General features: G+C 41.2%; 1 protein-coding gene across 7 annotated transcripts in view; it reads right to left on the reverse strand.

The window, feature by feature from the left end:
* Positions 1 to 24,327, reverse strand: part of LOC110990305 (anaphase-promoting complex subunit 1-like) — a 76,217-nt gene that overhangs the window by 48,310 nt on the left and 3,580 nt on the right. For 2 of the 7 annotated variants that reach the window (XM_087139185.1, XM_087139188.1), the window contains exons 1-23: positions 21,344 to 21,510; positions 20,080 to 20,259; positions 17,653 to 17,817; positions 16,808 to 16,877; positions 15,566 to 15,660; positions 14,681 to 14,760; positions 14,089 to 14,168; positions 13,366 to 13,508; positions 11,149 to 11,402; positions 9,695 to 9,889; positions 8,732 to 8,921; positions 7,709 to 7,774; positions 6,727 to 6,861; positions 4,911 to 5,078; positions 4,434 to 4,494; positions 4,042 to 4,229; positions 3,452 to 3,520; positions 2,847 to 3,035; positions 2,504 to 2,574; positions 1,973 to 2,067; positions 1,689 to 1,837; positions 1,521 to 1,584; positions 18 to 307 (exon numbers count right to left, since the gene is read on the reverse strand). In XM_087139185.1, the coding sequence (XP_086995311.1) occupies positions 18 to 307; positions 1,521 to 1,584; positions 1,689 to 1,837; positions 1,973 to 2,067; positions 2,504 to 2,574; positions 2,847 to 3,035; positions 3,452 to 3,520; positions 4,042 to 4,229; positions 4,434 to 4,494; positions 4,911 to 5,078; positions 6,727 to 6,861; positions 7,709 to 7,774; positions 8,732 to 8,921; positions 9,695 to 9,889; positions 11,149 to 11,402; positions 13,366 to 13,508; positions 14,089 to 14,168; positions 14,681 to 14,760; positions 15,566 to 15,660; positions 16,808 to 16,877; positions 17,653 to 17,817; positions 20,080 to 20,256 (2,994 nt within the window). In that variant the 5' untranslated portion in view covers positions 20,257 to 20,259; positions 21,344 to 21,510. Of the gene's footprint in view, positions 1 to 17; positions 308 to 1,520; positions 1,585 to 1,688; positions 1,838 to 1,972; positions 2,068 to 2,503; positions 2,575 to 2,846; positions 3,036 to 3,451; positions 3,521 to 4,041; positions 4,230 to 4,433; positions 4,495 to 4,910; positions 5,079 to 6,726; positions 6,862 to 7,708; positions 7,775 to 8,731; positions 8,922 to 9,694; positions 9,890 to 11,148; positions 11,403 to 12,243; positions 13,266 to 13,365; positions 13,509 to 14,088; positions 14,169 to 14,680; positions 14,761 to 15,565; positions 15,661 to 16,807; positions 16,878 to 17,652; positions 17,818 to 20,079; positions 20,260 to 21,343; positions 21,513 to 24,327 lie in introns of those variants that run through there. The other 5 variants (XM_087139194.1, XM_087139178.1, XM_087139192.1 and 2 more) reach the window with 5 other exon arrangements.

The following is a 24,327-nucleotide window of genomic DNA, read 5'->3' on the forward strand; positions in this document are numbered from 1 at the left end:
GCAATTCTCCTACCTACCATGTATCTCCTCTTTTTTCCCCTGGGCAGCCTGGCCTGGGCAGACAGGTCCTGCCGCTTGACCAGTGTGTAAGCAGCCTCAGGCCAATTGCAGGGTGGTTTCTCCCGGCAATGGTAGATAGCTTCTGAGAGTGGGAGGGCTATACCCAGTGGGAGGGCCTCCAGATCCTTCAGGGTGAAGCCGATGTCTGTCATGAAGAGTACGGTCTGCTCAGTGCTGCTCAGGTCCTGGTGGGCCTGGCTGAAGTCATGAAGTCTGGTTGCAGTGTCCGATAGCTTGCAGGGTTGGCCTGTAAGAGAGTGAGATGCACAGCTGTGCTGTAGTAGAGTACTTCCTGAGCACTTTTCAACAAATTATTGTACAAAGTTTCAGGAGTACAATCACTTTTAACATCATCTTTGCTGTAATCCTTCATGAGCAGCCTGTGAGTATTTGGGAACTACTTGACTTCAACAATGACATACAAATGGTAACTAACTCCAATAGATTGGGCCTTATGGATGTTTTGGACAAATTGTACATGTGGTCGATTTTGGCCATCTTTTAGTGTAAATATGTAAAAGCATAAATATTCCGCAACTAAACTTGGATGCCCTGTCTGTCAATGACAAAGTGAACATCCAATGTCCTTTTTGACACCTATGCAGAGTCTCAAAAGCTAACAACAACCTTTCACAGTACTTAATTAAACTAAAACACTAGAGGATATTTTTTCCACCTATTTTGTGCTTCTGATCACATACAGGTTTCAAATGGCATTGGTTGGTCAGGATGAAATTGCTGTCTTTAATTATACAATCATCATAAAAACTAGTGATAATGTAAGACTTCTTGCGGGTGTTCTCAACCAGATGCCAAACAATTGAGTATTGAAAACCATTAATGTCTTTGAGAGCTAAAGTTCTGCTGCATATGGGATGCAGACGTTTGGAGCTGTCCTTAAATGAAAGGAATACATTCTAAACTGGCTCATGGTATAAGTAAATTCAAATCCTGTTTTTGCAAAAAGTAAACAATAAACACATTTCACCATCAAACATCAGGCATATCAACTGGCCTATGCACAGGTGATGGTTCACAGAAAACTTCAGTGGCTCCTGGCCATTCCATTACAGTTATTGTTCATGGTGTAAAGCAGGAACAACCGTGTCTATACTCTTTGCAAAATATTGTTTCAATGTATCCAACAAACAAAACTTACTTATCACAATTGATAATGGAAAAAATAAAAGGAGTCAGTCTAAAGAATTTGAAGTTGGCTTATATGTTGCAGACCTATGGAAACCAATTACACAACTGTATTTCATGTCCAAAGGCTGATGAGAGTTTTTTTTGTATGTTTGCTCCTTCCGTTCATTCAGTCCATTTCTTTTCTTTCATTCTCAAAACATGCCAAAAAAAACCCCTCAGGAATGGTGAAAATATTAGGAACTCTCGAGTAGGACAGAAGCAGAACTCATTCTTGGACTTAATTTTGATAAATGAATTTTGTTCTCTCCTACCTGCCACTGAGAGTCTTCTGAAACTTGTCTTAGAGAAGTCTTGACTCAGGTACAGGGAGTAAAGCTGAAACAGAAATAAATAACACAATCGTTGCTGAATTCTATCATTGTTTACTTGGCAAGTTATTATGAAATGCAATGAGCAGAAAGATGGGAAGGCAACCTTACCATCATTATCTTGTGAGAGACAGTGCAAATACCATCGATGTATGGGTACGGTTCTTGAGGTATATCCATAAGTAGCCCACGCAACCAGTGGTACATACTAGGAGGGTTAGGAGTGAAATAGGCAGGCTGCTGGATCTGGGCACACAACTCTAAACAAAAAAAGGGGGAAAGGCCAACAAGGAAGTGAGCGCTTTTAAGAGTAACTGTGAGACAAAACAAAATTCCGTCGGACACCAACAATTTCACTGAAAAGCTGAACCACAGATGCCAACTGAAATTCTTACCGGGACTTATCTGGCTGACCTGTTGGCTTACAATGTGGTGGAGATCAGGGTGGTTACGGTAGTAGTAGTCTACATATGCAGTCCAATTCAAGTCACTGAGGAACAAAAATCAAGATCTACATTAACAAAAATGGGTCCAATATCAAATTCTCAATTTCTAGGAGTAACATTTAGCAACAAAACACAAACTTTACAACACAATTAAAACCATACACAGCTATTTCAAAGTAATTATATCAATAAGGCATAAAATTATCAAAGAAAAACTTTTATGGAAGATCTTTACAAAAACGGCAATGTTTAACGTACACAGTCACACATCGTCTATTAATTACATCTGGAATGTTGTACGGACGGTATTCCAGAACTTCCTTTTTTAGAGTAATTGTTTTCGATTTGCCTCTGACTTGTACTGCACTTCCATCTTTAGAACACTGGGCCGTTGTTGATATTGAAAAATTGATGGATTCCAGACAGGCTCAATGCACTTAATGAAGCAAATAAATGGATAACGTTGCTGATATTTCCAACCTGGTTATTTGGTAAAGAATGGTTGCCAAGTCCTGTGCACTGTCTGCATGAAACCTGGTGAGCTTGAGTTCCTTGAGAGAAGAAAGAACAACATGATGGCCATTTTGTGGGAGTGTTCAGGTGTGCCAAAAGACATATCAGTGGTGTCAAACCCTGACAGGTACAATGTAAGCAGCCACTGCTAACAGACATTTGTGTTACTGCTAGCCACAGGCAGAACTTCCAGATCACAACATATCAACGCTAGACAAGGGAATGACGAAAAGATTTGGCTAGATCATTTCCACAGTTAAGAGGATACTTGTGTGTGGGTCTGCGGGGACATTGAGATCTGCAGACTTGCCTCGTAAATAAGATGCAGGGCAAAGACAACTGTTGGTATGTCTTTGAACAGTGGGGCACCGGTGTCAATTTTAGCCTGGCTCTTGTCTCCGAGGATACTGGCAGCATGAGGCTGTGCTCCACAAATTGGCTCAAGGAGAGTGGAACAGGCTACATGGTGGTAATTAGAGCCTAGTAGATATTCCCAGTCCTTTGAAAAAAGTTTAAAGATGTAAGTTAACAAGAGCACCGTTAGAAATGAGGTAAATGTCAAAGTTTGAAGGGCAAAACTGCCTCATTCATGTCACCATCTTTAAATTACCGGTATGTCATAACTGTAGGCAACTAATGATCACCTAAATCCCCCAAGTAAGAGGCAAATAGAATATTGCCAGGAGCAGAATGTTCATTTGTCATATTCAAAAGTTCAATACGGATTTAAAACCCTTTAACGTTGCTCTTTGTAAATCTGCTCATCTGCTGCAATATTTAATGGGTGTATTCTCATAGTAACAAAATGGAATCTTACACTGAGTAACACCTTTTGCATTTGAACCAAAAATATCCATCATGTGTCACTATCAGGTCTTTCTTACTGAACAAAACAACTTTTAAAAAACAGCCTACCTCATCTAATCCTGAAGTTTTGTGTTTCTTGGTTGCAACCTCAGGTGATGTCAGGGGATCAGTTTCTTGCTGGAAACAAGAATGAAACAAATTAGGTTTGGGTCATCAGCTTTTCAACACTATATTTTTCCAAACAATTATCTTGATTATTTGTGCCACACATATTAAATGAAAGCTGAGACACACATAGTTGTTACACCGAACTTGTATGATCATAAAGTGTAACATGCGTGCTTAGGCCTGGCAGTATTTTATGAAATAGTCTTTTACATGGGTACGTGGTTAACAGCCCAAAGGACTGTACCGGTGTGCATTCTTGGCACTGCATGACTAAGGAAGCTGTTTGGTTGGCTCCCTGATACAGAAGTAAATGCAATCACAAATTTGTAACATCGTGGCAAATATTCAGACCATGAAAATGGAGCATGTTTACACTTTGGCCGATTCTAATGCAAATGCTTTATAGCATCAAATCTGTGTCTGCATTCCCTTTCAGGTTGAGTAGGGACTGACCTACATGTGTTAATCAGTAAGTGTGTAATCCACTACAGCTATAGTAATCCCAGCACCCTTTCAAATGATTATCCCACCTGCTGAAAGATGGCCAGCTTCTCAATGTTGTATCCCATCATTCCCAAGAGGCACTTGGCAAACACCAGCCATTCTGATTGGGTACTGGGACCACCAGGTGCATTGTGGGTGATGTACCACCTCGCTACAACCTGCATGGCACCATCACGAGGCAATACGTACTTGATGGCATTAAAACACTTTTGCACTGAAACAAAACATAAGAACAGTTTATTCTATGAACAATAACCACACATGCTGTGCAAAATCAGTTGGTTGCTGCATTATTCAATATTTCGTCCAGCTATTTATTTGCATTTTTTCAAAATAATGAACAATTTGTCAACAAGGAAAATTGCAATAAACAATTTCATAAAACTAATCTGCAGGTGGTGAAGTGAACACTGCTTACCAACTGGGGATGATGCAATTTCAGGTATGCTCATGCGAAGCATAGTCCCTCCAGTGAGTTCCTACAAGTACATATAAAATACCGAGGCTTTCTTCTTTATCAAAAATAACCATCCCCCAATTTCTGTATACTTTTAAATATAAGTAGTCATTCCAAAACATGAAAAGAATTGCTACATTGTTTCCATATAAACCACACAATTATTTGTGCTATATATCATCACATTATTTTTGGCTTGTCACAATACACGTTTGACATGAACATGTATATGCAATGAGTTAAAACTCTGTGGCATGTAACACTTTTTACATAGTTAATATATCTTGTACATCTTTTCAATTCTTCTGACAAGAAATCTCACCCCTGAAAGGGTGTGTGAGATTAGTCTACATAGTATCTGGCACAATGCTGGGTGCCTTCACAATGCTGAGTGGTAAGATGGCCAGTAGCTTATGACGTTACTTCCAGTTTCCTTACCAAGGTGAACCGATTGGTCACGGGGTCCCTCAAACCGACTATGTGCCTGGTGGGGCCAGTGCTGCTGGTGCCACCAGGGTGGAATGGGAACTCATCGCTGCAGGCCGACTCCTGCAGCTTGGCACCCAAATCCCCGAGGAAACCTGGCACTGGGGACAGCATCACGACCTGGGAAATGAGACCAATGGGCCGACCATGGAGCTGTTACCTAGAGAAACTTGATGAGTGCAGTGTTAAATGTTCATTGAGTCCAGCTTTCTGCCACTTTAAACATTTTTGTTTCTGCTGGCTCAAGATTTTATTCACTTTGAAATGTTTCCTGCTTCAAAGCTCCACAGAATTAGGCAAAGAACTTTGATATCACAGCACTTCTGACTGGACACACTAACACTCACACACTTTCATTCTCTCAATTGCTGTCTGATTTTACATGAGTTCCATGCTGCCATGCCACATTCTAATGGTGATCAGACGAGTGTAAGGTATAACCTTTCTTTGACCTTTTAGAGCTCATGTAAAAATTTTGTTAAATGAAGTTGACTGCTGGGTGGGTGCTTGTCCTTGTGGGTGTGAAGTGCAGCCTGCAGCTTGTTGGGTGCTGAATGATGTACTTTGATGTTGGCAGACTGTAGGATGCTCTAGAGTTGGTGGGAGGTGGGGCCCAGGTACGGTAGACATACTGTGGCGGTGGGGGGTTGGGGGACTTCGGGTAAAGGTGACCCTGAAGCTGTCGGTCAGGGAGGGACTTCGGGTATGGGAGACCCTAACGTCCTAAGGGAGGGCTTGGAAAGGTTGATACATTGACAGCCGTTCATCTTCACTACAGTGGCAGTAATCTAATGTATCGTTTCTTTTCATATATTCTCGAAGACATAACTTTACAAAAAAAGACAAAAGCCTGGAGACTAAACTTGTTTAATATAACCTCCTCTCATCACATGCCCCCAAGCATTCTGTCAGTTTCATTTCTTGTCACTTTGCACTGATAAATAGGCAGTCATTGTGGTAGTTGGACCTTACTTCAGTGATCCCATTTCAGTGCTGACCTGCAGAAGTATGTGCACATCCAACACACCTTAAAAGAAACTTTCTGACAATGCAGGGGCACTCAAGCAAGTTGTTGAAATTTACATGCCGCTTGACTTGTGTAACTTTATTTAAAAACTATATGTACATGTATTTCTGTAATTAAATATTCCTGCAAAGCAGTTCCTTGCTGTCCTTGTGTATCAGGTATTACATTATTACTGTCAATTGCACTCGGAGGCTGCTGCTGACATACAAATGCAGTATTGTACTTGTCTACCAACTGGCTGGAATTTTAGCTTTGGCCAAACATTGTGACCAGTCGTTTCCCTGTTGAAAATCATAACCCTGACCTCCTGGTTCTGGATCCGCTTAAAAACAAAGGTTGTCGTAATACTTTGTCCACAATGACCTCGATCTTCATTCTAATATGTACTAGTCGGTGGGTTTTTATTTGCAGAGGGGGTCCAAGCTAGTCTGCATTACACGGTAAACACTGATTACCAGAACTGCAATAAATGGGATTGGAACCTCTCTAGAGGTTGGTGGGGGGGGATCTCTATCCCCCCACCAAACTCTCCCCATAGCAAAACATCAATGATAGAAAAAAAAACTCAATTCAAGGAGCTTAAACATTTGGTAGTCAGAAGAATATATGTATATCTCAATTACCATATCAGCTTTCAGGTACATGTAACATAAGAGGCCTTGGAATCACAAAGGAATAAGGAAAAAAATAAGAAAATAGATAAAACTAGACGGGAGGACTGAGGACAAACTGGGCCATTACCTCATCCATGATGACCTGGGCACTGCTGGAAGGTCGGGAAGATGTCATTGGGGCAGGGCTATCGAGTGGAGTGCTTGGGCGGGGCAAGCTGGAAGACAACGAAGGGAGAATGCCAGGCACGTGTACCTTACCGATCTGTTAAAAGGTGTTGGAGGGCAGAAAAATAAGCAGAGAGCAAGTGTTACGGGTACATGCTTGAATTGGCTTGAGCAAGTTAAGCAATGTATGACAATACCAAATACCAATCTAGCTTTTTTTAGTACACAGCATGTCAGGTGCTGTGAAAAATTCACAACTCTGGTGTCCAACTTGCAAAACCTAAAGTCTTAAATATCTCTGAAAATGTGTGAAGCTTCTGGAATGCACATTATAACTTTGATATGAAGAAGTCTGACATAATGATACTTTTGCTGAATTGTTCTCTGTTGATACTCAAATTCCAATACACTGTACAAAACTGTACATGTGTTCTGCTGTTCACAACACCCTAATGGCCACCTCAACAAACATCGTTTAGTGGATCCAGGGATATTTGTTGTGGACTGGGGACAGAACAGAACCCTGGTGTCTAATTACAAAAGCCAGCAGAATAAACCTCGCAGGTGTGCACTGGCACAAACAAGAATGCGGCGCAAAGCAAGCATGACTTGCTCTTGATGGAATGTACACAGCCCTGCCTCTGAATCAGAATCCCTGTGTACTCCTCACTGTTAGTGTTAATACACTGTAATTTGACCAGAGAGGGCACCTGTCAACTGTATTTTCAGCATCAATCTCTCTAATCAACAGCCAAAAAACACGAGTTAATATTGGATGCCCCAGACTCCCAAGGAGCTTTAATGCCAATCATATGGGATTTGTTCATTCATATCACATAAGAAGCTATTCGAATCTGAACCCCAGGCAAAATCAAAGTAGTCCAACATTGTCAAAAGAAACACAGATAGCTCTCTATAAATGTAACTGGTTTAAACAATTATACCTTGGTGAGACCGGTGTAGAGCATCAAGCTGTTGCTGAGATCAAGCACCACCATCATATCCAGACTCTGTAAATGAAACACAATGGGCCATGGATAAAGTCAAGGCTGGGAATTATCAAAATGAGATGGATTTTCCCCCCAAACTAAACTGCCTTCTGATCTGTAGTCTAATCTGAGACGCTGTAACAGCAGTGGCTCCAAACTCAGATGCATTACACGCAAATTCGTTACTTGAAGCATGTGTGCATTTTAAAAAGTTTTCACCATTTGACTATTTTAAGAGGCATTTTTCACTCATGCACACAACCTGAACTGTGAATGGGGTGCTTCTGATTTTGGTTGCCACGTTAATCTGTTTCACTTTGACAAGCTCCGGTAATCAACTTAAACAGGAGTGTGAGCGACCACTTAAAATTAAAAATGAAAGCGGCTAGCAAAAAGCCGAAATTTGAAACGTTGCCATACTTTTTACAGTCCACGTGTACAAAAAAGCTGAAATTTGGGGTGAATGTCTAAACAAACAAAAGCTGAAATTAGCTAAAAACCGGAATTCTCACACCTCTGTTTAGTACGCAAGTCAGTCGGTTTCAAATTAGAAAAAGAGGATGGCAAAATGTGGTATGCTCAGTGCAGGCAAGCCATGTTCAAGTACTAGTCTTCGTATGCAAATAGTGCAGAACTTGTGCAACCAAGTTACCTGTAGTACCTTTGTCTGATAACAAAAACGCTTGAGTGCTGGCGTGAATCAGAAATGATTTAACCCCTGTAGTCAAAGTGATGCTAAGCACATATTGCTTCCTGGGACCTAGTTAAGTACAAAAATCTATTCACCTCGATGAGCTAAAAATGCTCATGAGGAAATTCGTGCATGGGCTTCACTTCACAATTCTCACTCAAAGGGCAAGTATTGCCCTAGTGAATGTGCTTGTACACCAAATACCACATCATTTCTGAAAAATAAACCTTTCCATCACTTTTGTTTTGATTCATTACGCTCCACATTTAATATATAGTATTTTTAACCTTCAGAGGCACAGCATCTTTGACCATGAGGGTCGCGATGGTGCCAAAGATGAGCTGTGACTGGTCGTTACTCTGGCCAAACTTGACACACTTGAGCTGGTTACGGTGCTGCAGTAGGTAGCACAGAAAGTGCTGCTGGCAGATATCTGTCGTCAGGAACACTCTTGTGGCTTTGCCAAGAACTCCCTCCCTGTTGGTGGAGTGACAGACACGCAATTACTTGCTGGCTGCTCTATGGCATCAACTATCAATAGCAGCAGTGGCCAGACAAGACCTGAAACTATGACCTTTCATTTGTTCCCCAAAACAGACTGCCAATTTATAAGGTGTTCAAACTTTGCAGAAAGCACACACTTGATTGGCAACAGCTTTTTTTTCAGCCTTGCACACTCATACCATTAGTGTTGAATTAATTATTTGTTTGCTGTACAAACTTCCAGCTAAGGTTTGCCAACCACTGGTTGCAAGCACTATGATTGTCATTCAAAACAAATGTCCCTTGAAAGTTCAAGAATGTACATGTAACTGTTACCCTCTAAACTCAAAAGCTGTACAGTAATCCAATGAGTGACAGATTATGGGATTGGTCCCGTACAGTTGTAACTTCATTCCACCTCCCAAAGTCTTAAATAGTACTTCAAAACCTTATAATTAAACCAGAGAAAGCATGCAATATAACAAAATAGAGAAGTACATCGAACAACAAGCCTGACATCACTTCATCGTTTGGCAAAGCGAGCCTAGAAAATCTGATCTCTATTTTATTTTACAACGGCAAAAGCAATCAATTAACACTCAGAAATTATTCATTCAGAAATTAAACTGGACTAGCTGAACACTAAAGGTCTTTTCTTCAACCTGCAGAAAAGTTTGGCGCTAACAGCTGGCTTTATTCTTCATTTTACAAAATACATGTTAGAAGCCAGTTCACAGTCTCAGTATGGACCACAGCCATGATCTCACCTGTTGCTTGTGGGCGGTTCAGTCCAGCAGTGCTCCAGGCACAAGTCAGGCGCCAAGGGCTCGATGACCTCACCACAGGTGGTATTCAGGAAGGAGGCCATGGACATGCCAGCAGGGGACCAGCCGGTCCTGGCCGGGGACATCATGCTGGAGGCTGGGCTGTACAGGGCGCTAGTGGCTGGAGACTGTGTACGACTGCAGGAAAAATGCATTCACTCAACAGTACAGCCCAAACGAAGTGTTCATCAAATTTTTGAAGTGAGAACAAAACCATGAAGCACACTGTCATTTTTTCAATACGTGGATACGCTAGCCCTTGGCCTAACCCTTCGTCAGTGTTACAGAATTTCCTTCACATATCACTATGCAATGGTCAATGACCAAGTTCTACCTTTCAAATTTAATTGCTTTGCTGCTGTATGTTGCAATAATTCTTGAGAAAGAGGAATGCAGTTGGGCTTGTAATTTTGGCAAGACCTCAGCTTAATGCTCAAGGACATACCTTTAATGATTTTGGAGTCCACATTGAAAGAAACATGGTATAGTTGTCAATGAAAGGACAGCAGAATGACGCAGCTTTATTCTTTGCTTTTTGTTATAGCATAGGGTTGTTATAGGGTATGAATAATTTTGAGCACAGACAACTGTATTGTGATCAACTGATCATTGTGCAATTAAGCTTTGTGGTTTTATTTCACATCTGCTTAGACAAACACTATCTGTAGCAAAAAGCTTAGTTCAACATGTGCTAAGTCACATCCATGTAAGCCATAACTGACACCATTGAATTTCCTCATTCAATTTCAGATCTTTGAAGACCAATCCCAAGTGTACCGGTAAAAGAATAGGTGCAAGTAAGGGGCACTGCAGTGCATACAAAGCAATCAAGTGGGTGCTAAGCTTAGTGCAGATTACCTCGTAAAAAAAATGACTTGGTTAGAAATATATAAAAGAGCCAGGACCTGATTTTTCACATTTGAACATAACACGTAGATAAACTTGACCTGTACTGAAAGTAGTGGAATGTCTCTTGAATTCGTATTCCATGAATTATTTTTCAGACATTTGATTTTTCAAAGCAGAAATGGCACAAAGAGATTATTAACAGAAGGAAAAGGAAACAGACATTTTTCTACAACCCATGCCAAAGCCAAGTGCAATGTTGTGTTACAAGGCGCTAAGGGGACAAGCAGATCAAAGAAATTTTGTGAGAAAACTTTGCTCCACAATGAGCCAGTTCCATTTTCAAATGGTGAATGCTCAACATGAAGACCATCGGAGGTCATTTAAGAACAGCAATATGCCAAGGTCAGCCTAGTTTATACAAATTAGCTCACTGGTAAGCCCTGAGTAAACACTCTGCTTTTTTCTGCTGTTAACATTAAATAATAGTAATTAATTTATAATGCGCATTTTCCATAATACATGTTCAAAAGTGCACAAGTAGTGAATACCTAAGAGCTGCCATGACGGACAAGGCCGGGCTCTGTGGCCGAGAGAACACCAACGGGGAGGCCAACGTCCGGCCAGGCAGTCCCCGGTAGGCTGGAGAAGCTGCCCCACCACCAAGAGGAGACAGGCTAGACAGGCTGAGGCGGGACTGGGAGCTCAGGCCAGCTAGGGTGCCTGAGCTGTAGCTGTGGCGTGGAGTCTGGGCTGGGTTGGCAGTGGCGTTCAAGTCCAGACTCTTGGAGGCCACGCAGATTTCCTGTTGGGGGAGGGGGACGAAAAGAGGGAACCAAACAAAAGAGAAACTTAACACATACGAATGCGAAACTAAGAGCTGAAATCTGAAAGCATACGTGACCCAAGAGTGCATGTGAGCATACCACTGATCGTTATACACTGGACAGGCAGCTCTACTCTACGAATTGAAGCTAGTGCGCAGCCATCTTAGTCTATTCAATACAATGGCAGTTTCAAGCTCACTATCTTTAGCGTCGTGCATGAATGCACTTAGTGTATGGACCCAAGTTGGAGGCCATTGTATATCCCAAGATGGCTGCTAGGTCACTTCAATTCACACATAGGCAGTTACTGCTGAGCTGCCCATCCAGTGTGTAGGGATCAGTGGAGCATACGTGACCCTCTGTGAAAATGAGTTACAAGTTGTAAGAGCCACCTATGAGTTAAAGGCCTCAATAAAAGAATCTTGCACAATGCCAAGCAATAGGAATTGAAGCCCGCAACATGTTTCACACACATAATGTCGATTTCCATGAGGATACCAAACTGATTGACATACCAATATGACGATCTCAGTTTTCTCTTTCCATACTTGTGACCAGCTCTGCAAAAAGGTGTATTCTGTCACATTTTTGGGAATTTGAGTTATGTATATAATCAAATTTCTCACATCCTAAGCTTTCATTTAATACATAATTCATCCCAGAGGCATTTTGCTTTTTGGAGTTATTTTCCATTTGCATATTCATATAATTTCATTTTATCACACATGCTTTTTGAGATAACGCCCTTTAAACATAATGAACAGAAACATACAAATTAAATTAGACACTGTTGTATATTAGCCTATTAAACAAACTCACGAAATGGAACGCAAGGCACTTCTGCTCAGTCAGAACTCTTCTCATGTATTCATCTCACAACCTCCATGTTACATTACGTCATTCATTTTCCATGTCAACCCAAAGAGGGCGCTATGCAAACTTGTGGACACAACAGACACTCTCCTGGTTTTCCTTAGCAACAGAGAGGGCGCTATGCAAACTTGTGGACACAACAGACACTCTCCTGGTTTTCCTTAGCAACAGAGGCTTTCTGGTCAAGCAACTGGCCTCAAAATATTTCCAAATATTTTAACCCTCGACACATGGAATGGGCCATTAGGCAAGTTTGCATTGCATGACTTAATATACCTTTTTGCAGAGTGGGTCACATATGTACAAACTTAAACTCATAAGTGGCACTGGCAACTTTTGACTCATTTTACTGGTGGCATTTGTGACACCAGGCTGGACTGTACAAGCCCCAAATTATTAGATGTGGGCAAGTCCATCCTAACAAAACCAAAATAGTATGACATTTGAGAGACCTTGAGTTTTAATAATAGTTCTAAGCATTTGGTCTCTACTCAATTATTGCCAAAAGTCTTGCACTGTTGCAGGCATTTAGAACGAACAGCTTTACCTTCATAATAATGTACATGTACTTGTTTTTGCGTTTCTAGAAACTGCTATGCATTTGATTCAAAATATTGTTAGATACAATGGCGGACTAATACTTTGATACAAAATGATCCCCTAAAGTTGTACAATTAGTCAAGATGATTTCTATAAAGGAATGTCATAAGTAAGAACCATTGTAACTCTGAGTTAGAGTACGAAAAATATCTTGCTATTTTAAAATCACAGTTTCCGCAAGTAAACAGAGTGGATGCTTATCATAAATTGTCTGTCCCTGTTCATATGAGAGACTTTCTGACACTTAGAAGTCGACAGGAGAACAGTGACAGCCAATTCCAAGGCAAAGGGCCTTGAGTTCTATGAACCAAATCTTGAATAAACTGAGCAGGCTTGTCGCTGAGGAGTGCTTGTTACTTTAAAAGTTGCATGTTGCTGCAATCACCAGGGTTTCTAGCCAAAGAGTCCCGAAAAACATTTGTTTGTACAACGTCCACGTGAGAACTTGAAAATCTGACACGCACTCACCTCAGCAGTAGCGTATCTCAGTAACCACAATGTGTGCAAGCCCATCCCCGAGTCAAAGGTCATTACCAGGGAGGGGTCAGAGGCCGTGAAAATGACCTGCTGAGAGTAGTCGGTCATGAAGCATATCTTTGTGCTTCCTACTCCTGCAAAGTAAGTAACACATTATAATGAAAGGAAATCTTTTATGAAAAAAGAAAACACTGTGAAATAGAAGTTCTGCAACCAATATAGTAAAGGCTGACACACATTTAAACACATTCATTCCATGTGGCCCACTTTTTTGGGCCAACTACATGTACACCATCAAAACATCTGCGTCAACAATCGCAAGCAACTAGCACTTCTAAGGGTAAATCTCAAGACATCTGGGCAGTATAAACAATATGGGTGCATCTCCTTTCATAAATTTGTATATTATGATAAACTCATACTTGAAATGCATTGATTCACTCCCTGAAAGGCAAATTAAAATGGAAACACTTGCAACTGAAAAAGCACATTGGTCACTGGCTGAATTTTTTGAATGTCGAAAATACCCAGTCTTGATGGGAGTACGTAACAGGTGGCATTAGATATCTGGCAAATCTAATTTTGTCATGTTTGCCATTCTCTGCATGAATTTGGTTGTTCACACTTTCAAACAAGATTAGAGTACAACACACAAACAAAATACCTTTTTGTTGAAATGTTAGTTGATTTGGGGGTGAAATTTAGTGTACCTACCTCCTGTTTTGCATACAATCGGTGCAGGTTCGTCTAAGGGATGCTGAAGACTGAAAAAAGTTGGCAGGCATTCGGAATCTCTGCAGATATCCAATAACAAAATTTGTGTTAGAAACCACTTTCAATAAACAAGGCATTTTTAGCACATGGGGTTTGCATATATCTAATCAAAATGGTTCTGAACTGTACATTTGAAGCAAAATGTACACCATGACATAACTCCCATAGCTAAAAGGTAGGATACACAGAGGTAAAACCCACAAAAATGGGACTGCCGAATAATATCTTAAATGAAAGAAGGTAAACAACACCCTTGGTCAATCTGTCAAATTACACCATCTCCATTTGACCATTGAAAATGCACTTCCCTGCTATTGATTTTTTTTCCACAATATGAAATATAGCCAATGGAATGATAACTGCAGTAACTAAAATCCAATGGAGTATTCTATCATCAACTGCATAAGCATTTTCTCACAAAAGTTCCTTTAAAATCGCCAGTTTTACAGACTCCAGTAGAAGTACCCCACATGGTTTATTCTACTATCTTCAATGATTTCATATAAATAACATTCAACATAATACAACAGACCTTTTTGGACTGCTTATTTCCTGGCTGGATACAGATCTCTCCAGCAGCAATCCCTGTTCTATGCTCCATGAACAAGAAACCTGAATGAAAATGGAATACGATCGAAAACAGATGCATATGTTACTCCGAGTATTTCATAAATGAGTCATTTACTTGTGGCCTGTCCCTCTCTCCTACAAAAAAGGTGCATGTAGGATGACAGTTTTTGGTGTTGACCCACCCAATCCATTCACCTTTCCAATTGTCCTGTGGCAAATTTGCCCTGCAGAGCTAAAGCACATGCGGGAAAGTGGTGCTGAATGGAAGTTGATTAAATTTCAAAAATCACAAGCAAACTGTGAGTTGACCTACATGTACATATGCCATACGAGTGGTCATGGCGATATCACTACTAGACATTCTTGATGGTCCCCTTCAATAACAATAGGAATTGTACGTGCCTACTAAGCATATAGGTAGCATGTCCACAGTAGTAGCCCTGAACAAAACTGATCTTTTCACCACTGACAGGGGCCAGGGGAATGGGCAGTGAAAATGTTGCCCAAAACCTCTAAAGATGTAAAACACTTTGGTTTCTGAGTGCCTCACATTTCGTAAAAAATGTGATGTAGCATCAACTGTGCTGTGGTACACCATATCTTTTACACATCTGGCGTGCAATAAAGCAAGAAGTCAGGTTCCCCATGACCATACTGCAGCATTAGCAAAGCTGGCAATTTGGGAGCCAAACTACATCTAAGTGGCAAGATCCAGTGCCATCAAAAAGTACAATGCCCTTCTAAATCAGGAATTTAGATAGGGAATCAGGATTCCCATATTCCAATACTCATTTGATTCCAATACTCATTTGAATGTTTACGAGGCACAGGGAATGAGACTGTGTACCTGGAAGGGGAGCGAAGCTGTGAACTTATCTCCTTCCTCAGTGAAGATGTTAAGGACAGCAGCCTGGGTGATACAGATGCTTGGCACTGCTTCTCCTAAAGAAAAGACAAAAACAGCACACCATCTCACCCAGGTTGGCTGTCACTGGCTCTGTCATGTGGCGAAAGATTGGTCAAGAAAATGGTTCCCCAAACACCTCAGCTAATTTTCTTTGTGGAGAATACCATTCAGGAAGCATCGAAACAGCACGCTGCAATAGAGGGATTTCACATTAGCTCCGTCTGCGCATATCCGCATCGAAACTGAGGCTGTGTGTGTTGAGCTTTGTCGCGCGCGCCTGCGGAGTCAACAAAATACATGCAGTATCTGGTTCGTAAGTGTGGCGCCACTTCAGTTTAAACCACGCCCACTACACAAGATACACGACCATCGCAAGTATGTTAGTTTGCGGTAAATTGCCGTTATTTTTTATTTTGATTTTACGTGTCGAGTCATTCTGAAAGACTCTTCCACAAAAAGTTGAAGCCTGGAAAGTCTTAATTTAACATTCCTTTATGTATTTTGTGTCTTGACTCCTGACTTTCCATTGTCTGATCGTAAAAGGATTGAAGCTAACATATACAGCCTCTTTTTCAAATGCAGACATGCACAGATTGACTCTAAAAGCGTCATATTGGGATCCCTCTATGCCCTTTTCTTACGTTTGGAAAAGCATCTACATGTAGCCATACTCAATTAGTTGTGGACTGAAATGAACAGGTTATGTGATAGAAATGTTGAATTTACACATGTACATGTTTATTGTCTCAATTTTCTTTCGAAGTGACACTTCCCCAAATACACTGATAATTCTATCAAGCAAGACAATTCACTGTACATTTATATTGGCATTTCAGGATGAGGAGCTTAAAGATAAGGTGCAAACAACAGAATATTAACCATTTGATATTGATTTTTTTGACATTTTAAACCATCCCGAAATCCAAACTAACCCAAAACTCACACTACAATAATTTTCTAAATTCGGTAAAAAACGTACATATGGACAGGTAAGAGCTCTACTGTTCTCATTTTGCATAGGGCCTGCTCCAAGTTCATAAAGAAGAACATGTAATTCATGAATGTCAAGACTTTGATAGATATTTTTCAAAGGAAGGTTTTTATTAAGTAATTAATTCCCAGTGGAACATGTTAAATTAGGGAATGAGGGTTACAAAAACCATCTGCATGGGTGATTCGCACCTGTGTGACTAGCTCTCTCCTCCAGGGGGTCTCCTTTGGTGTCTTGCAGCCTGAACGTCACCCTATCTGCCTGTAGACGTGATTGCATGTATTAAGGCAATGACAGTTGTGTTTATAATGACTGCTTGAATTTGTCAAGTTCAAATTTGGTTATTCACTTGTGTCCTGCTCACACGACACACAATCTGGAAAGCCCTTTTTGTTTCTAATACACCAAATTAATATGGTTAGGATTTTAAGTTTGTTTTCATCACTTTTCTTGGGTATCCCTAATTCATTCTCACCCAAGAATTATCCAAAAACAAACAATACAGATAATTTTTCTTGTGCCTATTTCTGTGCGGAAAGCAGCTTTTTAAGAATAGGGACAATTTACAGTTTCCTGCATTCTGACCATTTGGCTTAAAGAAGCCCCTTTCCAATTTCGCTGACATTTTGCATGTTGTATAACTTGCTGCCCAAAATCTGTCATGTGAATCCATACAAAGACAGACGCATGCAGAAGTCTGAGATAATTACAGGTCGACACAAAACTCCAACCTCAATGAAATCACAGCAGTTAAAATGTCTAGTTCATGCATTCAAGTTTTAGGCACTAAAGTCACACTATTTTGTGAACTGATCCTAACTTTGCCTAAATGCAATGGCCCCAATTGATGTTGCCATGCACTGTCAATCACCCACATTCACTTAAAAAGATTTCAATGTAAACATATAAAAGAAAAACAAATTTTGCAAAAAAATGGGTTACAGGACTGTGCGTGTCTGCAATTTGAAAACCACTAGGTCCAGTGCCATCCTTGTGGCTTTCTGTGTTGCTGATTGGTGGTTTGGACTTTGGTTACCTTGATTATTGCAGCGTCCAGCTGGAAGGATTTCTGCACCAGTCTGGCCTGGGACTGGCAGCCTCTGCTCCACACCACTGTCATGCCCTTGATGTATATCTCCTCGTCATAGTCTGGGTTCTCACTGTCGGTCTTCAGATTTTGCAAAATGTGCCAACTCTCCTTCTGAAGAAATTATCAACAAAACCGAGTTCAGTCCAGCTGTACAAATTTTTTTCATCTGTTGTTTCCAAAATCAGTGACAGCTAGCATGTTGACGAGCTCAAGCAAACCTTTTCTGTATTCATTGTGACCTAATTAAAACAAAAACAAAGAGCCTCTGAGACACCATGGAGACACCAGCAAAGCATAACTTCTACAGTCACACTGACAACACAAGAATTCATCATCAACTTGAGTCCACCAAACAAATTGCTTCATGTAATGACGTCTACTCATTCAGTACATTTAACATTCCTGAATTCTTTAAATGTCTGGCAAAAATGTCCAATGAATGCAGAAGTTTGCTTTTTTCACTGTCCATCATATCATCCTTTTGTCCTGCGAGGAAACATGATGAAATCTCCTGGCTGTTGACACAAGCATCATGGTTTCCCACCAGGGGAGGAATGGACAAATTAAATGAACTGATACATATGTATTTTATACTCTGCCCCACCACAGCACCGCTAATTGGTGTTACCACTGCAGGGGTTGAAATTAACCTTTTTCCTGGTAGCCAGCAGGACCGGTACTTCAAAATTTCCACTGGTCCTGCTGAGAGTTGGTGGTCCTACTAGAACTGCACACGCAACTGCAAAATTGCTTGCCCGAATTGGATCAACACTTTCCCAAGATTTCTCGGAATCCACGATTACTATGGTTACAACTTGGGCCTACTGCAATACACAGTCTTTTATTAGGCCAAAAAATTAGCTGTGCTATACCTCTAAAAATGGGGTCGGTAGGTTGGAAATTTTGGGGGGGGGGGTTGGGGGCAAATTTTTGTGCTGATTGAATGACATCAATTGGGATGACAGCTTCCAAAACTGTCTCAAAAAGTGATTAACATCTGTCTTTATGTAAAAATTTCTACATTCAGCAATTCACAAGAAAATTATTGACAATTCACACAGTGCTACTCAGGCAATCGCGATGACAAACTGGTCAACAAAGTGGATGTATTGCGTGATAAAAATGTGTAATGCATTCAGACCAGCGGGCAATAAACCTTGCGCCACGAGCAGAACAACCTCAAATCAAACTCATGAATGCAGAAAATACATAAATAAGAGACCAAGTTCTGTGAATTAACTTGCAGAAAAGCTCTTGCAAAATCAATGTCTTTTCGACCTGCAGCCTTAGGATTGCATCCGTAACGTGTACAGCCGATGTAAAGTGGACATGACAGACTGGTTATGGTTCCTACATTTCTATTACGTATTCTTTTGCACGGGCATGGTGCGGCTGGAACCAGAGCAGCTTCGTTTAATGCAATGACCTTTAGCGCACGTTTTCGCCACTGCGACAGTGAAACGTGAATGGAAACTTGTGAAAATAACAGGTTTTTTTTCAAAAATTGCACATTTAAGTAGGGAGACATGTAGAATAAGGCATTTTAACTTGAGAAAACGTTATTGAAAAATGTTTGTGAAGACAGAAAAGACTTAAGATTTTTATTAAATCAGCTGGTCTGCCGACTTTTCTACTGGCCTCGGGCTAGTGGACCGTTAATTTTGACCCCTGCCACTGACTTCTTTCAGCTCTCATTGGAATCACCTGGTGATTCAAGGTCAACACTAACACGTGGTGTAGAGAGCACACTGGTAAGTCACCCCATATCGTCCCTCAGTTTCTTGTGCGAGACAGGTGACATACATGTACTTATAGATACATGTACTACATGTATATCCTTGGATAAGGTGTGGTAAAGAGTCAATCACAAATCTAAGTAAAACGGATGAATATGTTCAGAACTCCCATAATCCTTCAACAACAGCTCTTCAAATTCAGGCATGCAACTTTGACAAAACAAAAAATGAGGAAACTCCAATATTTCCAACATTTTGAACAGTGTTTTTCAATTCCTAATGGGACAAGTGTGAAGTTAAAAACGAGGAAATCAGCTGATCTGAGAAAAAGTTGCATGCCTGAATATTGTACAGTGTGTATTCAAGTGAAGGTCAAAGCACTCACAGAATGGTTAGAGCAGCCCTTCCCAAACCTTATACATGTATACTATGTACACATCTAAACTGTGGAAACTCAGAGCTATCTTGAAGCATAAATGGGACATCCATCTTATGGAGCTACATTTTCTCTTCCATTACAGAGAAAGGTGAAGGCCAAAGCAATCAAGAGCATGCACAACACAAATATTGCAGCATGCTTTATATAAGCTGGTAGAGTGTCATTCGAAGTTATCAAGTTCAGTACAAGCACATGTACCTGAGAGGAATCGTTGATATTGACCTCCCTCATGGCCGAGATGGGAAGGTCCAAATCTAGGCCTAACCCCCCAGTATCCATTTGCTGGTGGGTAGGCTGGGCCATGCGGTTCGACTGGCCCCTGCTGAACTGACGGCCAAACGGAATGAACTCATGCGGTTCACTGGCCGCTATCATGGCCTAAACAAAAGGAAACAGAAATGCAGTTTCAGTATCATGGCCTTCATTACTACATGTACATGTATATGTACATATACACTGCCTGGTACCGGGGATGCATTTTGTGCATGGGATATCAAGGAGAACTGACCAGTGGTTGACAAATGATCGTCTCTCAAATCTTGGTTCGACCATTTTGGAGGTGATCTGTAGCTGTGACAGATCTGGCAATCTGTCACAGCTACAGGGCACGTCACCAGTCCCAATGGCATCAGCTTACAGGTACATGTAAAGACAGTTGCACAATGAAAACAAGTACAGATGCCATACTCCCACCACTGAAAATGGTCTAACCAAGATGCGCAGCAAGCTTGGCCACTGGCCAGCCCAATGCATGTGCAATGTGATAAACACAAAGAGCATGAATGGTAAAATCGTCGGGTGGAAGTGAACGACTGGTGAGTAAAAATCTCAGTTTTTCTAAAAAAATTGTTTCCTGCTCTGAAACCCTTGTTACACCCTTTTTAAAAGCTGTAGCCTACAGATACCTCAAGTTTGCTGTCACAGGAAAATGTAATAAAAAAACACTTTTCAAGCTGTGATCATTCACCCCAAAAATTATCTAGATTAACCCTCGGCATTACAACTCCATGTTAACTACACTGGTTCAGAGTAATGTGGACACATGACAGTGGTGACTTTGAGTTTTCGAAGTAGGCCTAGCCTAGATTCAGGGCAATCTTGTGTCTTAGAAAAGTTTATTGTACTAGGCTACTAGTACTAGGTAGGGCCTACTACTACCAGGCCTAACGTTAGGCCTAAGCCTAGGCCTACTCCATCCTGAAAATGGTTTGCCTTTTGACATGTTTGAATTCAAAATCCAGATAATCAACTTGGGAGTGCATAGGCCTACAGTGAATTTGCGCAAGAGTCATGTGGGTGCTCTGAAATTGCCTGTAGCGCCAGGGACAGGCATGGCAGGGACCGATTCGTCATAGTCAAACAGGCCTACATGATACATCCATGACCTAACTCCCCTCCTCCCAAAAAAGCCGAACGTTAGGCCCACGAGCTCCATGACTACCAGGCAAAATTTTCAGGACACCTTGCTTCCTGTATGTTCCTCCAATGCTGCAGCGGTAGAGGAATCAAAAGGCTAAGCAGAATACTGACAGACAATGACAGACATTGAACTTTGTTGGACCGACTTCCCAACAGCCACCGAAAATTTGCTGATCGCCGAAGGCGCAGTAGTAGTATAGTAGTAGACGTCAAATTCCCGCGGCGAATCGAGGCAGACTGGTTGCCGGACATCCCGATGCTGTTCAGTAATGGGAACATTTGAGGCGGAAACTAGTTTGGACTCAGGGGTGCATTCTCCCAAGTAGTTGTATTTCTGCGCGCGAGCTCATTATTATTTTGTGATCCCACGAGTTTTCACAATAAGACATACAAAACCAGAAGCCATCATCAGAAATATTTCTATAAATCTCGAATTTGGGACTGATAGTTTCCAGTTCGGGGTATTTTTTTCATAAAAAGCCCCAAATTGCGGGCCTATTTTGGATAGAGGCGGGTGGCTACATTCAGAAATGAGCGCCTAGTTTTACTGCTGTTTGGGGGGTATCTTCCTTGAAAGGCGAATAAAATTTTTTTTGTTGCTAGCCCCCATGAAATTGCAACGAAAAGTGATTTTCTGGCCATAATCTTGAATTTCCAGTAAAAAAACCGGAAGCCAACCTCTTCACGAGGGTCAACAGGAGGCGCTATTTCGGTCCGAGTTTGCACTGTTTTCTATGGGTGCGTATTTTGTGTAGTGCAACCTCAAGCGAATTCCGCGCAGACGAATTGTAGTAGACTAGCTTCCAGTCCTTTTTGCACTCCGAAGGTGTATGTGAAATTATGGGAGGGCGGTTGCGCTGTGGGTGGCCGCGGCCAAGACGTTACTAATACATGTAATTAATATCTGTGTTTACGCAGTTAATTTGCCTGTCAACAGAGGGCGCTTTGTGACGGCAGATTGTGCAAGAATATCGTGCGCATAGGGGTGCAGACCTGTAATTCAAGTGAGAATTTCTGGCCAGCTCAATTAGCATTAAAAGTGCCACCCCACAGTATATTTTGAAAAAGGAGATTGTTTGGCCCCCAAAATGGTGAGATTGTTTAAATCGTTGCTGGGATCAACTCCCTGGGTCTTTGAGCTTTCATATATGATGAGAGCAGAATGGCTAAAACTACGGTTGAAAAATGGTCCTAAGTGCCGAAAAAGTTGAGGGTTGCCACTTAAAAAATGGCTGCAATCAGACTTCGGAAAAAAATCACTTTTTGGAGGTGATTTTGTTTTGTGGGAATAATTAAAAATGTAATTGGTTAATCTACAAAAAATTGAAAAGAAATTGAGAGATCAGTGACCAGACAAGAATTTCATTTGTGTTTCAGAAATTTCAGGGATGTTGCTATCCATGTTATTGGGCCCTGAACAGAGCTGATTTTACACTGCTTTCAATGGGGCTTGAATTAGTGGACTGTACCCATAGGCTGAGTTCGGGCGGCTTGTTCCTGTAACAGCTTCATTTGTTGTTCGTGGGTCGGCTGCTCGAACGCCGGGAACAAATTTAAACAACCGATTATCGCCGGTAGTTAGTAACAAGCAACTGGCGGCGTCCATGTAGGCTAGGTTATTCGAGAGTTAATGTTTGGATGGGCTGAATTCTTTTCTACATAAACAGGAACATTCATTTCTGTGTTACGGAAAATAATTACATGTAATGTTAATTTTGCAAAACTTCCCATGGTCTATGGCTTTGGAAGCCATCTCTCTATACTTTTGCAGCTGTTCAAAAACCAAAATCTCACGAGTTTTCCGTGTGTTCCTGTAAACACTGACGAGGAGGTGGTGTGTGATCCTTTTTCGGAACAGTGTTCTTGAGTTGTGTTCCCGCCGTTCGAGCGCGAGAACAAGAAACCCGTGTCAAGAATAGGCCGCCCGAACCCGACCAAAGCTACAGCGAATACAGACCTCGTCCGTCACACAGCACCCTCTGTTTACTGGCGAATTTACTGCGTTAAAGCTTTCACAGAATAGTAACGTCTTTGAACCAAGACTACCTTTTAGGCAGCGCACTACGCATGTCCGTAGAAGCGCGTACCTTTTAATTTTCGAATCTGCGTACATGTATTTCTATTTTACCTACGCCAGAAAACTGGGAGACTTCAAAGAGTCGAGCGTTTCCGCGCATATTTTTGTAAATACGGGCGATTCACAATAGTGCGCCTCCAAGAGTTTGAAACGCGTTGGCCAATCACAACACACAAAATTTGTCGACCCTTTCCAAATGCGCATTGGGTCGATAGAGTTCGTGCATTGTGATTGGCCCACGAGTTGCAAAATCTTGAAGGCGCACTATTGTGAAACGCCCGTATTGAACGATGACCGTCAAAAGTAGCGTGACTTAAAATCCTCTGTGGGGGAAGCTCCGTTAATAGTGTTATTCGATTAAACAATTACAAAAAAAAAAAAACCTGGTGGCTATGCAGCCGTGGATCCAGAAGGGGATCGGGGGTCGGCCCCTCCTGGCCTCCCGGGAGCTATTTCAGGAAATAGCTGTTGTGTTCCTCAAATTTATTTCGTTTACCATCCCTTTTCGGAACCCTCCCCATTGGGTTTGAACACCAATCGACTTTCGGTAGTTTATTAAAATATATCGACTCTGTACATACGTGATACACAATAATTCCACCACCACCCAATAATTTTTGTCTGGTTATTACCTTTTGCTGATTTCAAATTGGACAATTGAGCTCTATTGATTACTTGTCCAACACTTGAAGAAATTTGTTATTGTGACGTTATTAGGTGGCTTGAAGACCTCAAGCTAGCTATGGAAGGCCTTAAAAAGCATAGGTGTACCGGCCGGGCAAATGTCAAATCCTTCAAGTTTCTGGAAAAATATTAATAGTGCGCACATTTATTTCAACATCACCCTACAAAAACACATAGGTACTACGTTGCTATAATTAAAGACAACAATTCACGTATCTCGATTCAAAATGCATTTAAACAATTTAACTGAGTAAAAAGATGCAAAA

Source organism: Acanthaster planci, linkage group LG01 (assembly GCF_054643075.1).
Source record: "Acanthaster planci isolate LZ-2023a linkage group LG01, COTS_SCS, whole genome shotgun sequence".
Classification (NCBI taxonomy): Eukaryota; Metazoa; Echinodermata; class Asteroidea; order Valvatida; family Acanthasteridae; genus Acanthaster; species Acanthaster planci.